At 56.1% G+C, this 16,068-nt stretch overlaps 1 protein-coding gene across 1 annotated transcript in view; it reads left to right on the top strand.

The window, feature by feature from the left end:
- The window catches only part of ADAMTS2 (ADAM metallopeptidase with thrombospondin type 1 motif 2), a 254,991-nt gene that overhangs the window by 80,370 nt on the left and 158,553 nt on the right, over positions 1 to 16,068 (top strand). The window contains exon 3 of the mRNA XM_043910722.1: positions 2,704 to 2,863. Within this exon, the coding sequence (XP_043766657.1) occupies positions 2,704 to 2,863 (160 nt within the window). The remainder of the gene's footprint in view (positions 1 to 2,703; positions 2,864 to 16,068) is intronic.

The raw sequence follows: 16,068 nt of genomic DNA on the forward strand, positions 1-16,068 counted from the left end.
TATGCAAGGTAAGTAGGTACTGGAAATCTTTTATACAGCACAGTGCCTATGACTAACAACATTATATCAAAAATAGTCTTTAATATACTTAAAATTTGCTTAGGTGGTTGATTTTACATATAGTGTTCTTATCCCCCCAAAAATGATAACAATAAAAGATGTAGAGGGATACCATGAGAGGTGGTGGATGTGTTTATGACCTTCTTGGCGGTGATGGTTTTACGAGTATATGAAAGTCAAAATGAAAGTGTTAGTTGCTCAGTCATGTGCGGCTCTTTGCAGCCCCATGGACTGTAACCTGCTGGGCTCCTCTGTCCCTGGAATTCTCCAGGCAGGAATACTGGAGCGGGTTGCCGTTTCCTTTTCCAGGGGATCTTCCCCACCCAGGGATCAAACCTGGGTCTCCTGCATTGCAGGCAGATTGTTTACCATCTGAGTCACCAGGAAAGCCCTCATGAGTATATACTCATTCCCAAACTTATTGAGTATATATTAACTATGTACCATCTTTTTACATGTCAGCTGTACCTCAAAAAAGTGGTTTAAAAATTCTAAACTGCTGGGGTCCAGCCCCAGCAGGATCCAGGGGAATCCTCAGGATGAACGGCGTCGGCGAATGAGAGAGAGTGAGACAAAGCTCGGGTCTAAGTCTGAAGTTTATTTTTGCACAGCCCCTTTATACCCTTAACAACATCTTTTTGGGGGAAGTGCATATTGCTTACACACAGGTCATCTCAAAACATTACAGCAACTTGACCTTCAACAGAAACTGGATGTCACCCACATACTTTTTCATTCACAAGAGTCTTTCTTATCATTTGGCCTTCAGGCCTGCTAACATTTTATGGCTTGCACCTGGTGTGACTTAAGCAACTTCAGTAACCGACCCTGTTTTTCTTATAATTAATTTATTTTCTTTGTAATAAGTGTCATCTCTATGGGAACTAGATAGGATTACATTTTTACAGAACGGAAATGCAAAGGACTGCAGAAACAGCAGATATGGCACAAAACAGGCTCTTAGTCTAAAAGTTAACTACCTGCAAGAAGTCACCAGCTAATCTCTATCTAAAGTATTTTCTATTAGGCACATTTGTGGCTATCATATTTGTGGAGCTTTTCTCACCCCGTGAAGGGGCCTATGCTTAATAGTTTCTCTTGTTAGCGTACTGTGCTTAGGATGTTTAGAACAATCAAGAGCATTTTTTGCAATGAGAGCACATATTTATCACACAAGTCAGAATGCCAGCAAAAGGGTTTAAATTGAAGCATTTCCTTCATCCCTGGCCCCTTCATAGGGTACCAGCATCCAGGAGATTTATTAATTAGGGTTTTAAGTTGGTCTTTATTCAGTGAAAGAGGAGCAGGAGAGCTCTTGGCAGGCAACACAAGAATCTGCAGCAGGGTAAACAAGAACAACAGCAGAAAAGGGGGGAGGATACAGGGTGGGGTAGAGGCCGAGGCCAACCTGGAGGGTCCCTTTTCCTAGACGGCCTTGCCTGTCAGGTTTTTTCCTCGTGACCTCATCATGGATGGGGTCCCGGACGGCCTTGCCTGCCCGGTATTTTCTTCATGACCTCGTCACGGGCGGGGCCTCTCATAACGGCTCCCGGCACTAAACTATGATAGTTTATAGGTATATGATCTAAAGAAAATACATCTGCAGCTTGACACAGTGGAGATTCCTACTGTGACAATTGGTTTATGGAATCAGAAGTATGGGAGCTGAATGGGGCAGCGATGGTGGGATGGCCTCGAGGGGAGGGCAGGGCCATGTCCCTGCAGTTGGGGGATGGCATTTGAGGGGTCTGAGCCACGCCTTGGAGAATTAGAGTTTATCAGATGGCCAAGGGTGGGGGAGGCAGCAGGTCCTCCCCAGCTGAGGGCTCCGTGGATTCAGGAGCTTGCAGACCAGGTGGTATGCACTGTATTGGAAGGACAGGACTATTTTAGGGACTGGTGTGAGGTGTGTGAGCTGGGGGCAAAGAGGACAGCGGCAGGCTGAGAGCCTTGGATGCCAGAGTATAGAGCAGCTTGAATCCTGATGGGGACCGGGGTGCTTTGAGGGCTTTACAGCATGGAAGAGCCATAACCGGTTTTGGTGGAGGCAGCGGTTCAGTTGCTGTAGGGTCTGGGCTGCTGACCGTCATGGATAAACGGGTATAGAGTGGGGCCTGTGGCCAGCAGCTGAAGTGTGTGCTCCATCCATGTGTCCACTGCTGGACATGATGCACTGTTGTCAGAGCCTGCATCTTCCAAGGGAAGATGGAATTCCACATTTGAAACATGAAATCTTACCATTTTGAGGGTTGGTTTCAAAACTTTGAAAATACTATTTGTGTCCAACTGAACATATCTGTGGCAGATTCAGTCCCTGGCTGAGAGTTTTGGCCTTTGTCTTGGACTTTGAGCTCCCGGGGTTGAGCGTGGGGATGACCCGGGCAAGAATCCCTTCCTCAGACAGGGTTTACCGCCCCCAAATGGCTCTGGCCTTCACGGCTGTAAGTGGAGGCTCTGGCGTGATGGGGCCTCTGTGCATGCCCTTCCTGGCCTGGGGTTCCAGCCTCACACCTAGCTGGGGTTGACTGGGCCCTTCGCAGCCAGGTTAGAAGTTCTGCTTTCTGGGGCCCTCCTCACTGCTTCCCCTCCTCGGTCTGCTGTGATCTGGGAATTTGAACAATCTTGTCTTTCTTTGCCCTGCAGGCTGGCCTGATCCGTATGGAAGAGGAGGAATTCTTTATTGAGCCCCTGGAGAAAGGTCTGGCGGCAAAGGAGGCCGAGCAGGGCCGTGTACACGTGGTGTATCATCGACCGACCACCTCCAGACCCCCTCCTCTGGGGGGCCCACAGGCCCTGGACACAGGTAAGGCTGCTGCAGGCGGGAGGTTGCACGGTAGACCTTGAATGTTCCCCTGGGGCGATCCAGGCGTCGTTTCTGTAGGTCTGGTCCCAGGCCTGGACTGAGGCCAGCCTTGCTGACCACATAGCACAGCGGGGGTGCTAACATTCTGAGTTGGGGGCCTCTGCTTTGGGTGTATGTGGGCCATAAACCTGTAGGCCCACATGAGGCCATAAACCTGAGGCCTCCATGAGAGTGTGTGTGTGCTAAGTCGCTTCGGTTGTGTTCGACTCTTTGTGACCCTATGGACTGTAGCTCGCCAGGCTCCTCTGTCCATGGGATTCTCTAGGCAAGAATACTGGAGTGGGTTGCCATGCCTTCCTCCCAGGGGATCTTCCCGACTCAGGGACCGAACCCGCATCTCTTTTGTCTTTTGCATTGGCAGGTGGGATCTTTACCACTAGCTCCACCTGGGAAGTCCTGAGCAGGCAGTAGAAGGTGCCTGAGGGTCTTACCTAGTGTCAGGGAGCAGGCAAGGCCCAGACCAAGCCTGAGTCCTGTACCCAGGTCTCGGAGCCTGTGCCTCGGCCCCCGGACAAAGCCCTGAGTGCTTCCTTGGCCCCAATTGGATACTGCTCCCTCTGGGAGGCAGCCGGGGACCAGCGGGGGAGGGCGGTGCTCCACAGAGAGCCCAAAGGTACAGCCTCGGTGACCTGTGCACACACTTGTGTGGTTTTATCTTTTTCAACTCAGAGCCAACCATGCTCTTGGGCCCAGGAGTGAGGAAGGAGCTGCTGGGCAGGTGGGACAGCCCCTCAGAGCCCTCCGGGAGGCCAGACCTCCGACCTTTGGCCCAAAGCTCCCCGTGTTCTCAGGATCTTAGGTCCCTGGCTGCAGCGAGGCCAGGTTGGGTTCTGGCTGTGGTCCTGGCGGGCCTTGCGGTGCCCAGGCTTTGTGCCTGGCTCTGGCAGGGTGGACTCAGCCCCGAGTTTCCAGTTCTGGATCCCTGGCTGCACTCGGTCATGGCCACGGCAGCAGGCAGGGCACGGAGGCCTGGGTCTTGAGTTAAACTCATCTGCATGTTGACAGGAAACCCCAGAGGCCCCACTGGGCCGGGCTGGCCCAGCTGTGCTGTGATTAGCCAAGATACTCCCATTGCCCCCAGGCAGCCTCCGCTCATTTAATTTAGGTCTCTCTGAGTTCCCAGCTGACAGATAAATTGGGTGCAGCCTGGCAGGGCACCGTTCTAGTTTCCAGCAATGGTGTCAGATACTTTTGCAAAGGAATTGTTCCATCAGAAAGCCCAGTGCTCTGTAGAGTCGATCAATACTGGCTGCCCCTTCTTCCCAGATGATGAATTGCAGGCCGTCTGCCAACAGTGGAGGGGGTCCCCCTGGCGCTGCCTTCCTGGCCTTCCCAGCTTCAGCCCCTCCTATCTCTCCTACCCTTGGGCTTCTCTGCGTAGGGGGGAATGGAGAGTAACCCCACTGGGTGAGGGCAGGAGTGGAAATGGGGCAGGCGCTGTGCCTCAGATCAGGGGTCAGGGCCTTGCTGTTGCTCCTTGCTGGCTGGCTGCCCTTGGGCAGGTTTGGGTCTCTGGCCTCTGCTTTCTCATCTGTCCAGAGTGATTAGAAATGCCTGTGCTTCAGAGAGCTGAGGGCTGGTCACTTTGGTTTTGGTGCTTCTGGGCGGGCCTTTACTGGAAGATTCAGGGGGTTTCCTGGGGGGGCCACTTAGGCCGGGTGAGGTGGAGCTTGCACAGTGAGGCTGCCAGGTGCCCGGGTCAGGCCGCCGATCCCTAAATCCATGTGCTGCCTGTCTCGTGAACATGTTGTCCTCCTTCCTGGCCTGGCCTTCTTTCCCAGGCTTCTGCTGGCCTTCTGACATCTTCTCTGGAATCCTTTCCCTAACCTCATCTGCCTATCGCTGGTGAGAGCTTAAACTCAGAACACAGGAAAGGGATTCCAAACTCAGAACAAGCCCAGAAACCATTGACCTTAGGAGATTCTAGGGCAGGCCAGTTGTCTGGCCTGGCGAGTCTGGCGCTGCGGCTGCGCTGAAACGGGCTGGGGGTGGAGGGCTCTTCGGACTGAGCTCCAGACCTCAGCCCAGGGCTGTGGGTGTGTAGGCTGAAGGTGGCAGATCTCAGCCAGAGGCCAGAGTCTGGCCCCAAGCCCCCTTTCCTTGGTGTCCCTGCCCAGGGTCCACGTGACCCTGTGTGGACGACGTCTGCAGAGAGCCCATTTCTCCCTGCATGTGCCCGATCATTCCCCTGCGCCCAGGGTTCAGGCCCACTCACTGGCTGGAGGTGGCCCAGACACACTGTTTTGCTGTGGCTGGTCTGAGGGCCTGCAGTGACCCCAGACAGTCCCGCTCTCTGTCAGCCCCAGTCTTGTCAGAGCCCACAGTGGCAGCTGGTAGATACGTAAAAGCAATGTCCTTGTCTGAGCATGTTTGCTCCGTGCTCTTTCCTGCAAGAGGACGTGACCTACTGGGCCCAGAACACCAGGGCCTCTGTGCAAAGGCTTTCAGTGTGTGTGTGTGTGTAAACTAGGGGGTCTTTTCTTCTCATGAATTCTGATCGTGACTCCGATCAAAGAAGACAGGAGGTAATAACTGGAAGCTTCCTCCTGCCCCCACGAGGCAACTTCTGTAAGCATGTTTGAAATAACCCTGGCCATTTATCAAGGACAGTGGATATAATGGGTCCTCTGAGAAAGGGGAAGGGGAGACACCTGTCCTGAGCCTCCTGGTCTGGGAGACTAGCATCTCCCAGTGTAAGAGTTGGAGGGGGCGGTGCCTGTGGAGGGTGGTGTGGTTATGGGTGAGGGTGCCTATGGGGGATTGGTATGGCTGGGGTGAGGGGTTTGTTGGGGGCTGTTATACACAGCTCTTTCAGAGCACTAAGACACATTGTCATTGCCCTGGCTTCCCTGAGCAGCCAACAGGCTTCCTGGGGTGGTCTCAGGGGCTCTCAGAGCCTCGGAGCATCCTTGTCACCAAGTCCCCATCATCTGAGGTTCGCTACTGGGTTGCTGACTGCCCATGGAGATGGATGGAGAATGAAGGCTTTGGGGTGTCTTCCAGGACTCAGGCCAGGGTTGGAGGTTGCCCTGGGCAGCTTAACCCACACCTTCAGACCCTGGAGGAGGGCACTAGGGTGGGCAAGGGACTGAAGGAGACCAGGGTGACTTTTCCCCCTCACTGGCCTCGCAGGTATTGTAGAAGCGTCTCTGCTTGGCTCTGCTGGGTCTGGGAGCCTGTCTGGGCCAGAAAGGCAGAGCTCCAAGGCCAGGGTGCCGTTGTGGCCTTTTGGGGAGGGGAGGTTTGGGCGTCTCTAGGACTCCTCTGGGCTAGACCTTTCTCCAGCACCCCGAGTCCCTTTCCCAGTCCTCCTCAGGGCCAGACTTGTGCCCAGGGCAGTGTGTTGGGAGGTGTGCTGTGTGATGTTGGCTCCTCTGGTGTTTGCACAGGTGTGCATGCGTGTGTGTTTGCATTTACACACAAGCGTGGACAGAGCCTCAGTCCCAAGTTCCAGGTCCCTGCCGGAGCACTGCCCTAGCTGCCATCTGTGAACCCTGTGTAAGGTTGCTGAGGAGCAGCCAGGGTCAGTGGGTATGGGGAATGGGGAGCCCCAGCCCAGCCTGGAAGCCCTGCTCAGAGCTCATATGCCTGATCCTGGCATGTCATGCCCCAGATCTCAGGCTGCTTGTTACCATCACCAGGGTGGCTTAAAATAGCAGTTAATTCTCTCATTCTTTCCCCTTTTCCGGGAGGGCAGAATTCTGGAATCAGTATCGCTGAGCGGAAGTCCAGGTGTCGGTAGGACTGTGTTTCTTCCCGAGGCTCAGAGGTAGTCTGTTCCTTGCCTCTCCCAGCTTCTGGGGGCTGCCGGCATTCCCTGGCTTGTGGCTGCGTCAGTCTAGCCTCTGTTCTCATGGTCACAGTGCCTCCTCTGCTCCTGAGTGATGTCAGTCTCCCTCTTTTAAGGGTGCATGTGATTGCACTTGGGATTCACCTTGATAATCCAGGATGATCTCCACCTGTCGAGATCCATAATTTTATCATATCTATGAAGCCCCTTTTTGGTTATATAATACAGGTCCTGGTGATTAGGACCTGGTATCTTTGGGGACCACCATTCAGTCTATTTGTTGTTGTTGTTCTTCAGTTGCTAAGTTATGTCTGACTCTTGCAACTCAGGCTTCCCTATCCTTCACTATCTCCTGGAGTTTGCTCAAATTCATGTCCATTGAGTCAGTGATGCCGTGCAACCCTCTCATCCTCTATTGCACCCGTCTCCTCCTGCCCTCAATCTTTCCCAGCATTAGGGTCTTTTCCAATGAGTCAGCTTTTCCCATCAAGTGGTCAGAGCATTGGAGCTTCAGCTTCAGCATTGGTCCTATAGGAAGTGAATGGGCCTCCCTTACAAGGCTGACTGTGCGGTGACTGGGGCTACACATCTGTGGAGGAGTAACACTGCAGGCACACTTCACTCCTCAGGGGACGATGTTCAGGCACAGCCCAGGCAAGCTCCATGTCCCTCTCCTGCATCTGCTGGACCCTTGTGCAGTCTCATCCAGACTGTGGGGCCTGGCGTGCTATGGCTGGTCTGACCCTAAGACCAGTGTGTTGAGATACTGGCCTTGCTGGTTGCACCAAGGAGGGCTGAACTTGGGACCCTGGGAAAGTCCCCACTGAGTGGGAAAGTCCTTGGGTCACACACTGAGCAAGTGGTCTCACTCTGTCGGGCACATTTGCAACAAGTCGTGCTATCTCAAGACAAGGGCTGCAAACTCAGAGGCCTGCAGGGCCCGGCAGCCAGTGCCAGTGAGGAGAGTGGCAGAGGGCAAGAATGCAGATTACACCCGCCCTTGGCCCGGTTTTAATTTTCCTTCTTTTGATGCAAGCATGAAAGTCTCTGCTAAAATGGGTACAGCAGTGACACGTGGCCTTCGGCCCTGGCCTCGCCGTGGGCACAGGACAGACGACTGACTTCGTCCATGGGGGCAGCCTGTCCTCAGCTCCCCTGACCAAGACCTGGTGGGTTTGTGGGTCTGGGGCAGCCAATCCTTTTGCTGTTAAGAGCATCCAGACATCAGAACTTTGATGTGAACTCTCCTGATTTTAAATTGTTGCTTCAAATTTCTGAAAAGCACCATATGGGTCAAATAAAGCAACGACCCCTATTGACCACCTGTGTTTTCAGAGACATGGAGGTGGCCGTGTCCTGTGTCCTCCTCCATGGGCTTCCTGCAGTCCCTGGGCATGGCCCTGGGACAAGGAGTGGCTGTGAGCTCCGGCTGAGGTGCCAGTGGGCTGCAGAGTCTCCCACCCTGCCTTACCCCTGGCCCTGGGCTGAAGGCAGGGAAGGCACAAGCTCAGTGCCTGTGACCTTGGCTGCCTCACTCTCGGAAACAGCTCGTGCCAAGCCTCTGCCCGCTACTGTCAGGCTGCAGCATCCTCCCTGGTGGGCAGAGGAGGCAGGGTGCCCTGCTGTTGCCAAGGAAAGCCTGCGAGGAGCACGTGGACAGGGTGCCAGCCCTGCGTGGCTGCTCCACATGGCCGAGCGTGGCCCGCCGGCACAGTCTCCAGCAGTCCTTCCTCCCCTCCTGACCTGCTGCACGTCTCTGCCCCATTTCCCGGAGCCATAGAGAACCAAGAGCGCAGCTCATGATGGGCGCTCAGGGCCAGGAACCAGAGGGCTGGAGCTGATGCTGAGAGCTCACGGGGCTGCGTGATGTCCTGCAGGCTGCCCCAGCAGGGAAGGGGACTGACAGTCCTGTGCTGTGACCAGCCTGCTCTGGTCCAGGCTGGAGGCAGGAAGCCTAGAGCCGTGATGCAGGGAGAGAGTGCAGCCCCATCAGGACAGGACACTGGTGGGAAGCGGGCAAGGCTCCACTTGGTGTCAGGTGGATGGTCAGGCCTACCTTGGTGCTGCAATGGGTGTGAGTCATAAGGGAGAGGGCTCAGTCAGGAATGAGGCCTGGAAGAGGGGGTGAGTAATGGGGTAGTGGGTAGGGGATGTGGAAGGGGCACTAACTTGCCGGAAGCCCGTCTGGGGAAGCTTTCTGCTCTATAGTGGTTTATGTCCTATTGCCACCGTAACAAGTTACCACAAAGTCAGTGGCTGATTCTCTTCTGGAAGTCAGGAGTCCAAAATGAATCTTAAGGACCTAACATTAAGGTGTCAGCAGGGCTGGTTCCCCCTGGGCCTCGAGAGAGGAATCCGTTCCTTGCCTCTCCCAGCTTCTGGCGGCTGCCAGCATTCCTTGGCTTGTGGCTGCATCACTCTAGCCTCTGCTCTGCGATCACAGTGCCTTCTCTTTTGTCTATAGTAAGTTTCTCCCTCTTATAAAGACACTTGTGATTACATTGGGCTCACTGGGCTACTCCAGGAGAATTTTCTCATATTAAGATCTTTAGCTAAATCACGTCTGCTAAGTCTCCTTAGCCATATGAGGCTATCCTCACAGGTTCTGGGGGTTAGGATGGAACATCCTGGGGGTCATGATTCAGCCTACATTATATCAGAGTGTTGAAAGCTGAGGTCCTGGCAGAAATGGAAGAGAGGTCAAGAGAGGCCCTGGGCAGGCTTTGTACCCTGAGCCCCAGACCTGGCCAGAGTCCAGAGGGGCTGGGGCCCCTCTCTGTGCCATTGGTGGGAGCTTGGGGCCTAGACCAGTGCTTTCAGGCTGGTGACTCAAGGGCTCTGCTCCGGGACTTGGCCCGTGCCCTGCCCAGCTGGCTGTTGCTGGCTCGCTGCATTGCAGCTGAAAGTCTGGACACCTTAGTGCTTTATGCCCAGGGCCCTCTTGGTTTTTCCTCTCCATTCTACCCTGGGCTGTGCCTATGGCTTGGGGGCCAGAGGGAACCCCAAGAGAAGTCCTGATTGTGAAACCTGAAGCAGTTGGCCCGACTCCGGGAGGCGTGTTTCAGGGCTGAGTGTATCCTTGGCAGAGGCCACGGTGCTCCCGCTGCTCTGCGGTCAGCCCCCTGGACGGCCGCTGGAGATGCCAGTGTGCTGACGTGGCCGCACGCCGGGGAGGTGGGCGGGGGCCGTGCTGGGTCAGCTGAGGCCTGCTGTGATCTGGGGTCAGACTGAGGAGACTGCTGCAGAGCTGGCGGCTGAGCTGGGGTCTTGCTGACTGGGCTCTGTAGCGGGGGGGGGGGCTCTGCCCCGCGGGCTGTGAGGGCAGAGGTGAGGCCTGAGGCCAGACCTCCTCCTGCAGTGGAGTCTTGCCCGGCGTGCCCCCTCCTCCCAGACTCCACAGATGCAGTCTGTGACGGCACTTGGCCTGCGGGGGTGCAGACAGCCCACACGTGTCAGCTCCTCTCCTGCGTCTCAGGTCTACCTCCCCGCTTCCTCTCTCCTCCCACATTCGTGTGCGATCTGGTTCAGGGGTGGTGCTGGCCGGGTGAGCGTGGCCCAGGAAGGACCTGGATCTTGGCTGGAGCGCTGTGAGCAGATGACGGATGTGACCCAGGGATAGTGCTCTTGGCCTTGGCCTGCCTGCGGTGCAGGGGACCGTTCTTAGAGGAGCCACCTCTGTGCATCAGTAGCTGCTCCCAGCACGGAGGCCGGGGGCAGTTTGGTTAGGGGTTGAGTGTGCCTGCCTCGGCAGCTTTCCCAGCTCCATCATGTCTCAGTTTTCGCATCTCTAAAATGGATATAATGTCGCAGGGCCTGCTAATCCTCATCTCACCCTTTGTATGTCACCCACTCTGTGCTTGCTGTTACATATGCTTAAGATCACGGGCTGTCTCGGGCCCTGAGGTCCTCTCTGCCCTTGATGCCTTATCTTTGAGGAATTCTTTTCCACCAATTCATTGATACTCTTTTCTTTTTTTCCCCCTGGGATTGTGTAGTAATGTCCCCTAAAGAGCTTTCTGTTGGCACATGGTGACTATGCCTGGCTTCCAGGTAACACACCATCTCAGAAGCAAAGTTGTGCTCTGCTCTGGGTGCATCTGGAGTTAAATTAGCAAAAGTGGTGTGTCTGGCTGTCACATCAGCCGTGGGCTCTGCAGACCTGCTCTTTGCTGGCCTCTAGTGAAGCAGACCGGGATGTTTCTGGGAGAGATATGATGTCTCCAGTGGCCACTTTACATGTCTGTGACGCTTTGTGCTTCAGACATGTCAGCTGGCCTGCCAGGGATGGGAGCAGCTGGGCCTTGAACATCCTGACACAGTCCCTCCACACCCCATGGGGCAGCTGTGCAAGAGAGCTGGGCTTTCTGCCTGCTGTGTATACATAATGGGGGACAGAGGGACAGGTGTCCCATGATGGACCCCCGGACAGAGGCCTCTTGGCAAAGCAGAGGGGTCCGAGGACAGAGGAGAGGTGCTGGTGCCAGCATCAGGGGATCGGGCTGCAAAGACAGCTCCAGGGTTGTCCAGAGGGGAGAGGAGCCCTTCCCCAGAAGCAGTGAGGGCGGGCGTAGCCCAGAAGCTCGTTGGGCCCGAGGTCCAAACTCTGCAAGTCTGTACCAGCTGGAGGGCTCTGACCAAGGCCTGTTTCCTCTCAGAATTCTCTGCAGGTTGACAAACACTTCAGCCAGCTCCAAGCCTGAAGTGTTTTCTATAAAAAATTTCCAACTTTCCTTGACCCATTTCTCTTTCAAATTAATACCACACAGTGCTGTGCGCTTGGCGCTGAAGGAACTCCGAGCTGGGAAAAGGTCGTGCAGTTGGACGGAAGTGTCGGTGTCTGGCTGCCTCTCCCTCCCCCTTGAGGCATCTCCCCCTCCGTCTGGCCCTCTCTGCTGTGCACACATACTCCCGCGCACACATATTTGGAATTTGGGCTGGATTCTCGAGTCGGGATGTTTCTCCCAGAGCTCTTGACCTGGCTCCACTGGCCTGGGCTCAGTCCTGGGGTGTGGGCTTCCCCTTGACCTGGAGCAAGGAAGGCCTCAGAGAGGATGAGTGGAGCGCATGGGAGAACCTGGCGGCAGAGTCCAGCTGGTGCCCCTTTCCAGGGATGTGCAGGCAGGACAAAGCTGCACCCTTGGGATGAAGTCAGGGCTCAGGTGAGAGCTTGCAGGAGGGCACAGGACTTGGGGGAGTCCGGGGCCAGGTCCTAATGAAGGAGGTGTCCTGGGAGCTGGGCCTGATTTGGGCTGGAAGGGGCCAGGCTTCTAGTGATGCTCCCAGTCACTGGGGGAAGACCAGAAACAACAGTGGGACTGCTGGATGGAGTGCCAAGGCTAAGAACAGGCACCCTGCCCACTGCTGCAGAGAGGGGTAAAGCTGTGAGCACAGTGAAACCCCGGAAAGCGTGAACTGAGCTGGGGGAGGCTCTCTGGGTCAGAGACAAGATGCACTTGGCTGGTGGGAGGGCCCGGCCCAGGAGACTGCTCCAGTCCCTGAAATGGGAGTCAGCCCCGTGTGGCTGAGGGGCAGAAAAAGGGCCACGTGCCTGGAGGGAGGGAGTGATGGAGAGAGAGCAAGGGCAGGGCCCAGGGAGGTGGGGAGGGCTCATGGGGTTGAGCCGTGGAGGAGGTGAGGTCTTATTCTCCTGGCAGTGGGAAGCCTTTGAGGACTGTCACTGGGGAGAGTGGCTGCAGGGAGGGCTGTACACAGGGGGCCCCGGGGGTCCTGATGGCCAGCACGAGATGGCCTGGTGGATGATCACAGGATGCTTTTGGAGGCAGGGCTCACAGGACGTGGGTGTGAGCAAGGATCGAGGGCAGCTCCTGGCTTTTGAGAGGCCTGAGCCACCGGGAGGATGGTGGATGGGTGTGACGCAGGCTGGGGTGGGGAGGCTGGGGGAGGAGAGGCAGGCCAAGTGCAGAGGGCAGAATTGGGGCCCGATCCTCGGACCTCAGAGCTGTGCCCCTCCCACTGTTCCTCCCTGCCCTGGCTCAGAGGAAGGGATTTCCCAGAAGGGATAGTGCTGGCCAGAGGCCAAGCCCACTTGGCTCTTGCAGTGGGGGACAGGGACCCCAGACTTGACCCCACAGATGGACAGGTTCTGGAGTGTGCTCACGGGTCCTCTTGCCCTGGGAGTCAGAGGCCCTGCTCTGTAGGATGGGGCAGCTGAGCATAGTGTAGAGTCCAGGGATCCTCGGACATGGGTGTTTCCTGGCCTTTGTGATGAATCAGGTCCTCCTTGCCCGCCTGCTGCCTCGGAGGAGCCCACGCTGGGGTGGATGGAAGCTGAAGACAGTGTGTGTGACGGGCTGTGTGCGCCTGCTTCTCAGGCCCTCCAGACGGAGGTCTGTTGTCCACCCAGCTGGGCTGGAGGCAGTGCTGGCCAGCTGCCCTTTATGCAACCTCTCTTAGAATTTGACTTGGGGACCTCCTGGCCTCAGTTCTTCTCCTGTGAATAGGTATATGTTGCTAACCCGAAAGGCATGATGACCTGGATCCCCTCGAGCCCTGGCTCTAAGCAGGGACAACTTGCTACATGACCAAAATAATTATGGGATCCAAGGGCCACAGACACACAGTCCTGGGCACAGCCAGGCTGCCTTCCCACCTCGGCTCCCAGAGTTGCCATGTCCTCCCCAGCACAAGGGCTTTGCTGGCTGATCCTTTGCTGATCTCTGGTGGCTCAGCTGGTAAAGAACCCGCCTGCAATGCGGAAGACCTGGGTTTGATCCTTGGGTTGGGAGGACCCCCTGGAGAAGGGATAGGCTACCCACTCCAGTATCCTTGGGCTTCCCTTGTGGCTTAGCTGGTAAAGAATCTGCCTGCAATGCGGGAGACCTGGGTTTGATCCCTGGGTTGGAAGATCCCCTCGAGAGGAGAATGGAGCCCACTCCAGTATTCTTTCTTGGGGAATTCCATGGACAGAGGAGGCTGGTGGGCTATAGTCTATGGGGTCACAAAGAGTCGGATCTGACTGGGCGACTAACACTTTCACTTTGCTTCACAGTGAAGCAGTGCGGCTTTTTGCTTTAATTTGTGCTGCTTTGATGGTCAGCAAGGACGAATGATCTCCCCGAGTTTGATTACTTTCTATGTCTCCGCTACCTGTTTAAGTCCTTTGCCCGTTCATCTCCCGGGGTCTTTTATATTGGGATAAGCCCTTTATCTACGTTAGGTATCGACTTTCTGTCATGGTTGATACAGGCCTTTTCCCCAGGCTGTCGTTCCCTTTTCCTTTTCGTTATGTTGGTTTTTGTTGCACAAAAGCCCGTTTTTCTGTAGCCCAGCCTGTGGGTGATTCTCTTCCTCCCCTTGGAGCTGGCTGGTGGTCTGGGGACGTGTGCCTTCATTGAGGGCCTGTGTGAGGATAGGCACCCTGCATCTGTGTGTCATTTAATCTGCACGGCGGCCCGGGGGGCAGGCAGAGAGCAGGGCCCAGGAGCGCTGCCGTCTGAGCAATACTGAGCGTCCGGGGCAGAGGAGAGCATGGCGCCGGTGGGGCGCCCCCGTGCAGGGGTCCCCAGAGCGCTGCAGGCGCGTCAGCTCATGGATGCCTGTAACGATTCCGTGAGCTTGGTTGCTGTTGTCATTATGCTCACTTTGTAGATGAGGAAACTGAGGCACTGACTGTCCCAGCCCACAGCTGAAGCCAGGCCGTTCACTCCTGCCTGGGCAGGGAGGAGCTTCCCAGGCCCCCCTGAAGGCTGGCCATCTTTGGGGCACCTGGGGCTTTCCTAGCGCTGAGGCTCGGCCTATGGGATGCAGAAACTGAGGCGCAGAGAGGGTGAGTGAGGTGTGCCTCAGGTCATTTAGCATGGTGGCTGTGGGGAGAGTCTTTGCCTCGCTGTGAAGCCCCCAGCACTGGGTGGCGTGCCTGGTGCATAGCTGGCGCTTCAGTGTCCATGAAGAGAGAGCGTGAACTCGGTGCCCGGAAGCTGGCCACACGTCCCTCATCCCTGGGATGCTGCTGTCCTTGGCGGACACCTGCGGGCTAGTCACTGGACGAAGCCCACAGCTCCGATACTCCTGGCTCTGGGTCTTTGGGCGGGTGGGGCCTTGCTGGGGCCGCGGGCCTCCTGGGACGTGGGGCAGTTGGGTGCCTGCACTGCCGCGGTGGGGAGATGGAGCCGGCAGCAGTGCCCAGGGCCCAGGGGAAGGCCGGCCTCGCTGGCCCCGGCACACCCTGGCTACCATTCAGGGATGGTGCTGTGGTCTTTCAACACGCGCCCTGTGGACACCATATCCCAGGTTCTCATTTGTTCAGCTCATTCAGCTGGTGATTCACTTATGGCCTACACGGGGCCGGGCACTGGCTGGGCTCTGGAGCCCTGGGAAGCAGACAGACACAGCACTCCCAAGCCCAGTGTTACACCTGTCATACATGTGTGTCCCACACGGTGAACAAGTGGGATGCCCGAACAGGAACAGTGGGAGACGCCACACAGTCAGCCCACAGTAACTGGAGGCTGGGGTTGAGATCTGGACCGTGGATTGCAGTTCACTAGGAAAGGAAGAGTTTGGGGGAGCAGGGGCGAGTGTCCTTAGGGGAGTGGTCTTGGCCTGTTTGGGGGTCCAGCAGGAAGCACCAGTGAAGACTGAGGGTCTGAGGGGCAGATCGTGGTGGGCTGTCTTGGCGTGGGGGTTGGAGGGACGGGGGTTTGCGTTGCTGAAAGTGGAGAAGCAGTATGGCCTAGTTACTATGGAGGTGGGTGAGAGGGGAAGAGGCAGGGAGCCAGGAGAGGCTGCTGCCATGAGGCTGGAGAGACGGTGGCCTGGGCAGGCTGGCCCTGGCAGTGAAGAGGAACTGTTGTTGTTCACTGGCTCAGTCGTGTCCGACTCTTTGTGACATGGTAGACTGCAGCACACCAGGCCTCCCTGCCCTTCACAATCTCCCGGAGCTTGCTCAAACTACATCCATTGAGTCAGTGATGCCATCCAACCATCTCATCCTCTGTCGTCCCCTTTTCCTCCTGCCTTCAATCTTTCCCAGCATCAGAATCTTTTCCAATGAGTCAGTTCTTCACGTCAGGTAGCCAAAGTATTGGAGCTTCAGCTTCAGCATCAGTCTTTCCAGTGAATATTCAGGGTTGATTTCTTTTAGGACTGACTAGTTTAATCTCCTTGCAATCCAAGGGACTCTGAAGCATTTTCTCTAGCACGATACAAAAGCCTCAAGGTAGTCCCCATGGTGATCAGAGGGGGCTGCTGCCCACTGGGCGGAACCACATTCCCATCCAGGCTGGCAGCATCCTCCCAGGGTCAGGGAGGAGCAGAATCACAGCTCCCAGCTGGGCCCTCTCGCTTCTGTCTCTTCCCTAACTCTGCCTGCAGACCCAGGTTGACACTTACCAGA

The sequence above is a fragment of the Cervus elaphus genome, chromosome 9 (assembly GCF_910594005.1).
Source record: "Cervus elaphus chromosome 9, mCerEla1.1, whole genome shotgun sequence".
NCBI lineage: Eukaryota > Metazoa > Chordata > Mammalia > Artiodactyla > Cervidae > Cervus > Cervus elaphus.